General features: G+C 34.3%; 1 protein-coding gene across 1 annotated transcript; it reads left to right on the top strand.

The window, feature by feature from the left end:
* Positions 1–196: 196 nt before the first annotated feature.
* On the top strand, positions 197–2,663 carry LOC148848713 (transmembrane protein, putative (DUF677)). The gene is made up of 2 exons (XM_088951917.1): positions 197–991; positions 1,462–2,663. Exon 2 carries the CDS (start codon positions 1,467–1,469, stop codon positions 2,505–2,507), a length of 1,041 nt encoding a protein of 346 aa, XP_088808043.1. The 5' UTR covers positions 197–991; positions 1,462–1,466; the 3' UTR covers positions 2,508–2,663.
* Positions 2,664–10,144: the final 7,481 nt, after the last annotated feature.

Raw genomic sequence — 10,144 nt, 5'->3', positions numbered from 1 at the left:
ATCGGCCGGTCGGCCGATACGTATCGTTCTGAGACCCTTCCGATAGGCCCCTACAGTGGGTGTATCGGGGGTCTGATTGGTTCAGGGGATAGAGGGGTCATAGACTGGCTCCTCTGAATCCGTTTTGAAAAAAAAAAAAAAAGTAAAAAACAAGTATTGAAACGTTCGATATGCCACTACCGGCATATTGGGCGTATCGATATTTTGAACCTTGGTATTGGCAACTGAACTTCTTAAACCCTAATATTTGATGGGTTCAACAACCAGTGTGCATCTTATAATACACTGATATGTTGCATATTTTGAATCTTGTTTGACTTTAGATCACAACACCATGAGCTTTGTCATGTGTTGCTTAGGGCAATAGACCTGTTTATGGGCCGGGCTTTGGTTTGGCCCATGAATGTTTTACACTGTTTCAGGCTTGGGCTTTGGACTGGGCCCATTCAAAATTTGGCAAAACTCAACCCAAGCCCGGCCATGAACAGGTCTAGACCACATGGTATTCAAGAAATTCAGAGTGGAAAGGAGAAACAAATTCTAAATGCAAGGCTCAATTGTGCTATTCGGTGGGGCCAAGTACAAACAAAACAACATTATCCACATTATCACCTCTGCCTTCTTTTCTTTGTGCAAACTGCAAAGCAAAACTGATGTCTTTTCTTCAAAGAATGTGAAGGCTTCCGTCTCTTATTAAATCAAGAAAGCTAAAAACTTCACTTGGACTTCAGGGTTTGGAAGGAGTAGTGTGTCTCTTAAAGCTTATATTATACATCTAAGTCACAGAACTAGCACAGACAAGACCTTTTTCTAGGGTGTTATAAATAAATGTCTCCCTTGTGATTCCTCATTTTTGAATTCCCCAGTTGAAACTTGAAAGTGTTTTGAATCAATCCTGCGGTTTCTATTTGGGCTGTCTTTTCTTTCTTTTGTTTTTTGTTTTTGCAAAAGCTTAGTTTGCTTCGATTTGGAAAGTTTCTTTCAGGCAAAGGTATTCATAGTTTCATACTGTCACCTTTCTCATTTACTACCTATATTTTTGTTCTCTTTTTTCTTTTCTGGTTTGAGAGGGAATTTATTATCAACTTTTTTTTTTTTTTCTATTTTCTTCTAGCACATGAAGATGGGTTTGTTTTACTTGGGACAAGAAAGTAATGCAAATTCTACTTTGATTTTGTTTTAGATTTTATTTTATTCCGCTTCAGATCTTATTTTACTTCATTTATACTGCATTCAAATAAATATAAATCAAAATTTGCATCCAAATTTTTTACTTCATTTATACTGCATCCAAATTCATTTATACTGCATTCAAATAAATATAAATCAAAATTTTGCCTGATTGACCCTAAATCCTTGTTTGTTGTTCCATTCATTTGCAATTTTCATGTTCATCTTTTCATCGTCTGATTGGAATCATGATTTATGAAATAAAGTTGGGCTTGGGCCAATGCCTTACAGAGTCCATGCGTGATAATCCCAATTTCCCTGTCAACCTTGACATTCGCGAGGAGTACGCCAACGCCTTTCGAACCGAATCCTACATTGAGTTCTGGACACGTGTACTCGATTTGACACACGGAGATGCTGCCACGTCAATACCGATGGAATCCACCACCGCAGCTGCGAGGCTCCCCTCCTACCGGCTCTTCGCCGAGCACCTCTTAGACCCCGACCAACCAGCCGTCACCAAAATCCTCGCCCTGTCTCAACCCCAAAACCACTCGGAAAACCAATCTCTCCTCACCGACTACTTCTCCGAGACCGCCAACGCATCTCTCCTCTGCGGTCTTCTACTCAAGGACATTGACCAAACTCGTACCAGATACCATCCTCTCAAAACCACCATCGAGTCCCTTGATACCACCAAGTGTTTTCCGGTACTCTTGGATCGGCTGGCCGAGTTCTCCAATTCACTCAACCCGTTTGACTCGTCGGCCTCGTCGCCCCGCCGGGTTCAAGCCGTCCAAGCCAGCTGCAACGAGTTGCTAAAGCGGCTCGAGTTGAGACGCGAGAAGGCCCGCGCCCAGCTCCGGCTCGTCAACGGACTCAAACGCGGCTCGGCTATCTTTCTGGTGGTGTTAACAGCCTCCGTAGTCATAATCGCAGCGACACATGCTTTTGCAATGTTGGTTGCAGTTCCGGGCTTCGTAACGGCTTCGCTGAAGCTGGCGTCGACGAGGAGGTTGGCCAGGATGTCAGCTCAGCTGGATGCGGCGGCTAAAGGGACGTATATACTGAATAGGGATTTGGAAACCATAAGCCGGCTGGTGGTTCGGCTGGACGGTGAATTGGAGCACGTACACGCAATGGTGCGGTTCTGGCTGGAGCGACGGGATGATCAGATCCATGCAATCCGGGAAGTGGCGCGTCAGCTGAGGAAGAACAACTTCAGCTTTAGTGAACAGTTGGATGAGTTAGAGGAGCACCTTTACCTCTGCTTCATGACCATTAATAGAGCTAGAAGCCTTGTGGTCAAGGAGGTTTTGGAGTTGAGTAAAGCTTGACTTTGCCAAATGCCAAGCTATCTCCTTTATTATTTTAAGGATTTATTTATTTATTTTTTTTTACATTTAAAAATTCAGCATTTTTTTGGTTTGCAGTTGAAATCTGAATCAGAATCAAAATTCTTTAAAATCGGAATTGAAATGGTTTATTTTCTATTTGTTTTGTACAATAATAATAAGAATGGGAATTAAAATCAATAGGAATGGAATTTCATTCTAAAAAAGGGACAAAAAATGGCCATTCTTCGATTTCATCTAACCAAACAATTGGAATCAAAATAGCTCATTCCGATTCCGAACCAAACAGGGTCTCGGCATTTATAGAAACATTTTAACTGAGAAAGGAGATAACTCATTAAAAAGTATGAGGAATGCCAAATGCAGCCGAAGTTGCTTTTGGTGACGTGGGTATATCGATATATATGTTGTACATCACATTTGAGTAACCTCAATTAAATGCATGAATGGGATCATGGGATTGACAATTGTTTTGTATTCATCAATCCAAAACATCAGGTAATGAAAAAGTATAGCAAAGAATATTTTAAAACATTTCAATTAATCAAAAATACATTTTTATCATAAATTTGGATTGATAAATCCGCAATAATTAATAATGACACTAAATATAAATCCAGATTTACTCCTCACATGATGCTCACACCCCCTTCACAGCACATTGCAATTGACATATGTGGAACATCTCCTGGATCGAGTTAAAAGATCTATTTCTTTAATTTCTGTTTTAAAAATTGGTATCTTAGCTGTAGGGGTGTCAATTACATCAGGTTTGGTCCAATCCGATCCAGTCCCATATGGGTGCATTATAGATGGACCAAGTTTAATCCAATCTAATGAATACTTTAGACTATTTTGGACCAGTCTAATTCTATGTTTGGACCGTTCAATTCCTTCAAATTCGCTTTAATTTAAATTGGTCCAAACCGAAACCTGTTCCATTGACATCTGTATTCTTATCTTTTAATTTATCAATAGATCAGATATTGGTTTAATCTGATCCAACCCAATATAAATCTATTAGGGATAGACCAAGTCTAAAGTATTTTTATTGGACCAATTCAATGTCTTATTGGTCTGTCCAATTTGTCTAAATTGATTTTGATTTGGACAGGTGTAACTGAAAACTGGTCCATTAGCAACCCTACACTATCTAAACAGTACTCATGGCCACAGTTCTAACTTGACTATTTCCTAATAGTTGTTAGACGTTTGTAATGTATTGGATGAAATGTTCTGTGAAGGTGTGAAGGGCATTCTGTGTATGGGATATGTCCCACTACAGCTACAATGCACTGTGAGGTAAGTGTGAAATGCGTTCATTAAGTTTAAGGCTGAGTTTGAAAGGAGTACAAATGCAAATATATAGAGTGCAAAATCTTATATTTTGTATGTATTTATGCTGTGCATATTTGTATTTGTACTCCTTCCAAACTGAACCTAAGGAACAAATCCAGACTTGCTAAATACAACCCTATAATTGATTATACATTTTGTACTCTAAAATGTTTCAAGCTGAATTCTGGAGTGGTTGGATCTCCATCATGGGATAATAAGACCCATTAATAGGACTAGGAGAGACTGAAAATCTCATACTACATTAGGGTTTGTTTGGTTTGTAACCGGAATCAGAATTAGAATGGTCTATTCTCATAGTCTGTTTAGTTCAGACAAGAATGAGAATGGGAATTGAAATTAAAAGGAATGAGATTTCATTCTGAAGGGAGGGGCAGAGAATGGCCATTCTCTCAAATGGGGGAATACCATTCCAACAAGAATGGGAATGAGATTTTAATTCCACCCAATCAAACAGTTAGAAGCAGAATAGTCCATTCTGGTTCCAATTCCAGACCCCATTCCTGCCAACCAAACGGAGCTTTAACTCAGGGCTAAAAAAAAAAAAAAAATCAAAGCTTTTAATTTAGGGCCATATTCCTACAAACCAAACGGGGCCTTATTATTGTAAGTCTACCACGATGTCAGTTCATTTTATTCAGACTTTGATTTTGTTATTTCAGCACTAGGGGTGAGCATTATTCGGTTAAAACCAAAAATTTCGGTTTCAGATTTTTTTGTTCGGTTTTTGGTTATTTCGATTCAGTTTTTTTCGGTTTTATAAAATTTCGGTTTTGGTTTTGATTTTCAGTTTTAAAAATTTGGTTAACAAAAAAAACCGAATTAGCCAAACTTTATTATCTATAATATATATATATATTAACATATAATATGTATAAAATATATTATATTATATTAAAATATATAATTTATCATATACATTGTATAGTATATATTTTTAATATATAATATAGATTATATATTAAAATATACACTACAATATATATTAAAATATATATAATGTTGAAATTCGGTTTTAACCGAAATAACTGAAAATTTCGGTTATTTCAGTTTTGATTCGGTTTTTCATTTAAAATTTTGATTTATTCGATTTGGATTTTAACCAAATAAACCATTTGCTCACCCTTATTCAGCGCGGCATTACGGCATTGTCCTACTTTGAAGGGTGGGGATGAAGGAAGAAATTGAACTCGGCTTCAATTAGTGCAAGACCCGTACGAACATACTTTATGGCCTTGCACCGGGAATATCTCTCCATGAAATAAAGTAGATAGGTACAGAGACATTTCCGATAGAAGGCTGTAAACTCTGTTCGAACAGTATTGAAATGGGCACAAAGAGAAAAACCATATACAGTTATTTGGTAGAAAATGGGGTTTCAAATTCAACGGGGCGGAAGTTATTGAGGACCAAGGAAGTGGGACAGTTGGTGTAAGATGAGATGAGTATTAAGTGTAAACTAGATCCGCTCAGTCTTGTATACATGGTCATTGAAGAACCATGGACCTCTTAATAAATAGCCACTTTCTTTGGCTTGGTATTCGATTTTCATGCATAAATTGAAAGCCCGTGGGCCATAACAAACATCTCCGATCCATGAATTTAAGAAAAACCCTCTACCTAAACAATATACAATCAATGTGCAAATAAATGCTCCGACAAGCCCACTGGCCTCTTAAAAAGAATAATTAGCTGGCTTTACCTCTCAAATCTCAATTCCGATTTCCACCTGCTTTTGGGGCTGTCAATTATAATAGGTGTGGGCCCGTGAGACTTTTGAGTTTAGACGGTCTGACTCGTTGATACCTGACTAAAAGTCATTATCGTACGTTGGTTCCGGTAGTAATTGAGAATTATTAAGCCAAAGCTAAACAATATATATTATTATATTTTAAAATTTAAATAATTAATAATTATTTATATTTTGAATTGGATAGTAATATAGAAAACATATGATATTTAAAAAACTTTTGATTAATCAACTACTATCACAAACGAGGCAACCAATACGTGTTATTTATCAAATCTTATGGGTGGATTTTCATTGGTCAAAACTCTTTCCATACCATATCTTTCCCTTGTCATAGATCTTTTCTTATACTATTAATATTGTTTTTACAATGCGAAAATAACAATAATTAATTTCAGCTAGTATTGTCCACCATGTTGATGAAACCGACTAACTCAACTCGAGTTGGTCGATGTTTTAGCATTTCTAGTCGGCTTTGCTTTAACAATTTCCCAACCTAACCAGGTTAGATCAGTTTCACTTTGGCTATTTGTAAATTGACCAAAATTTAACAAATCGTCCATATATATATATTTATATTTATACTTTATATTTTTAATATAATTTTTTAATACAAGAAAGTGGAAAATTTCCTTATTTCTAAGTCTAAAATATTTTATATCATGAATTTAATTTTTAAATTTATTTTTGAGTTTAAATCTTTTGAATCGACTAACCAAACTGAAAATCAACTCAAACTGATACAACTCGAGTTGGGTGGATTTCACTAATGGTTAGCTGGTTCCAAGTAGGGTGCAAATGGATTGGATCATGATTTGATCCTGTATTCTTGGATTTAGATAGCTCCATTTCGAATCATTGGATCGGATCAAATAATAGGATCCAATCAGAAATCGGATCAAATTCAGATCACTCGACCCCTATCTGATTCAATAAGATTTGATTTGATATATATATGTTATTTATTTATTTATATAAATATGTATAATACATATTTATTACTTGTTTATTCATTTATAAATATATTATTTATATTGCATTTTTTGTAAATATGTTATATTATTTATTTATTTTATAAAAATATGTATATATATGATGAAAATAGTTGAAATGATACTTGCAGTTTTAGTTTTTCTTTATTTAAAGTGTTAAATTTTATTTTCATTTTAATAATTTATTATTATTTTTTAAAATAAAATTGGATTAGATAAGAATTGAGAAAATCTAACATCCTCATTGGATTCAAATCTAGATCCATGTGTATCATATCCAACCGGATATGCAATTACCAATATTAGATCGAATTTAGATATGCTCTAATTCAAATCTGATTGGATATGCAATTACCAATATCGTATCAAATTCGGATATGTCCTAATTTGAATCCGATCTGATCTGTTTGCATCTCTAGTTTCAGCTGACCAACTCTCAAACCTACCTAGGTTGATTTGGTTGGCCAAACAACCTACAACCAAATCGAACCAACCCATGAATACTCTTAATTTTAGCTAAATTAATAGTCTAATCTCTAATAAATAAAAAAAGTTAAATCTCCAATACAAAAATACACAATTATTGATAATATATTGGTAATAAAAATATAATGACTAACAATAAAATACAATAGATACAATAATTACAAAAGTACAATAAATACTAAAAAATATATTAAATTAGTTAATAAATAGTGTAATATCAAATAATAGTTTAGCCACTAATAATAATTAATAAATAAATTATAAAAAAATACAATAAATACGTTAAGTAGAATAAATTAAACTTAAAATTTAAATAATAGTAGTTTAATCTATAATAATTATATAAAATTTTTTGTTAAATAACAAAATAAAAATATATTTATACATAATTATTGAAAATATATTAATCACAAAATGCAATAAATAATTACTTGAAATACATCACATATTAATTTTAGTACATATAAATATAAAATAAATATGAATTAAGATTTTAAAATTATTATTAATAAACATTAATTTTTTGAAAGTTATTTTATAGAATTATTAATTGATATAAGTGAAATTAGTTATTCACAATATCATTTAGTTATTTAAATTTTAAAATATTAATTATTTATTGAATTTAATAATCCACAAAATTATAATTGCTACTATTATAACATAATTTAGTTATTAATTTTGTGAAATATTAAATTATTATTAATTTGAATAATATGTTTTAATTATTTTCTAGTTGTAAGAATTTTTTTTTAATTTATTACATAATTTCTTTATTTTAACTATTTAAAAAAAAATCTAGCTATGTTAACCATTTCAGTAGTTAAAATATCTACTTATTAAAATGTTTAAATAATATATAAAATATTTAAAAATTTTTATTGTTTTAATTTTATTTATTTTAAAGTTATTATTTAAATAATATATAAAAAAAAAATCTAGCTATGTTAATTATAGATGGTTTTGACCCTTGAATACATTTATATTCAGAACACATCTATATTTAAAACCATAGTATTAACTAAGGGCTTTCCATAAAAAAGGGGGTGTTTTCTAATATATATGTTATTGTTTAGTTTATGCTGAACTTTTGTTTAGTTGGAATTCCATTCTCCTGGTCTTTGAAACATTAGACAAGTGGCATAGTTTGACATTACATAAAAACAAAAAATTCAGGCCCATTTTGCTTAATAATGGAGCCCATATCAGGCACAAAAATTCAGGCCCATTTTAGGCCTGGTATCAACTAAGGGCTTTCCAAAAAAAAAAAAAAAAACAAAAGAAAAAAAAAGAGTGCATTCCAATGTTAACAGGGGCCCATTTGGGCCCATATCAAGCACAAAAGTTCAGGCCCATTTTAGGCCTACTATCAACTAAGGGGTCCGGATGTAGTAGGCACGTTAGGTAAGCACAATGAGTGAGCACGTAACAATTGTGTGAAACATGTCCCAGTTAATGTGTCTTTCATCCAAACGTCTTTGCTCCATTGGAAGTTATCCATTATTTTATTATCTTTGTCAAAATAATTAAAAATAAAAACAATAAAAAAACCTAAACGTGTTGGGAGTTGGGATTCATTTACATTTTTCTTTTTTATTATTTTATTATTTCTAATTATTTTGACAAAAATAATAAAGTAATGAATAATTTCTGTCTAACGGAGCAAAAACATTTGGATGAAAGACGTGTTAGACAATCTTTTATGCCCTTAGTTTCAATCGGATTTGATGTACTTTTGTTATTTAGTGGAAATAAATTAAAGTGCATGTTTGATTCATGTTGTTTGGTATAATTCTGTGTAAGACCCTAAAACTGGACACTTATAGAAACTTGTGTTAGTTTTAAATGTTCACAACCATTGGATAAGTATGGGGAGATTTATCCTACCAAGGCTGATACTGGTGTGCCACCAAGTGTTGGGATGGTTTGTTTCGGCCATCAGGATAAGACCCAAGGCACATGCAGTATGGGATTGCTTGAACCCTTGAACCGGACCAGATTTCCAGTATTGCCCTAGACCTTGGAGACAGATGGGCAAAACTGGAAAGTTACACCTGACCCCTAGACTCGATTATGACACATCACTAGGTGTCGGATTGGGCTATCTTTGATGTGTCAATCAGTGAGATCCTTGCAGTGGAGAGAGTGCGACACTGTTCCTTGCAGCCGAGAGAGAGGTCTTCTCTTGTCGGGCAGTGCTTGATCATTAAAGGGCTGAGAGGTTAAGTGTAAGACCATTTAGGATAATACCTGATGGGCTAATCTTGCACCTGCCCACAGTCCCTGGGTTTTTATAAGATGGCTTGGCCTAGGGACCACTTAATGTAAGTGTTGGGCCCATAGGGTCTATGTGATGGGCTCAAGGGGGTCACTGAGTCTTTTAGTGAATTCGGCTGGGCCTTGTAATAAAGGCTGGGCCGAACCCATGTGGCTGGTGTGTAGATCAATGCTTGGATCCCACGCCATACAAAGAAGCCCAACTGGGCAGTAGGTTGGGAACTAGTTAAACACTGAACACTTAATGGGCCAAAAGCCCATTTCGAACTGGGCTGATATGATCACCAGTTCATAGGGCGAATCTGAGATTAGTGTTAGTAAAAGGATTGGGTCATTGACCTTATCCACTCTAAGAGACCAAATTCAAATTAGATTTGAATATGGTAACCTCCTGATAAGATCAAGAGTTAACTAACTTAATCTGCAAATAGGATTAAGATTAACCTCTATCCAAATATTGATTTGGATTGGGATAACTCCCAAAATATTGGGAGGTTTCTTAATCAAGAAGAAAGAGGAGAAAACCCTAGCAGAAATATCAGATTTTGAACTAGGGGGTTTGAGTAAGCAAGAAACACATCCTGCAATCTGAGATTTGATCTCTCACAGACTCCAGAGAGAAGAGACAATTCTGCCCTCTTCGTCCCTGGACTTCTCCTCCTTCAGCCGCCGCCACTACCTGTTGGAAGATTGGATCTTTGCAGCAACAGGAAGTTAAGAAAGCAGTTCTTGACAATAGTCTTGCAAGATAGACAAAA

This window comes from Nelumbo lutea, chromosome 6 (genome assembly GCF_056320005.1).
Source record: "Nelumbo lutea isolate HS-2025 chromosome 6, American lotus-T2T, whole genome shotgun sequence".
In the NCBI taxonomy this organism is placed as follows: domain Eukaryota; kingdom Viridiplantae; phylum Streptophyta; class Magnoliopsida; order Proteales; family Nelumbonaceae; genus Nelumbo; species Nelumbo lutea.
The sequence above is the reverse complement of the archived record's forward strand: the minus strand, read 5'-3'. Positions and strand labels throughout refer to the sequence as shown.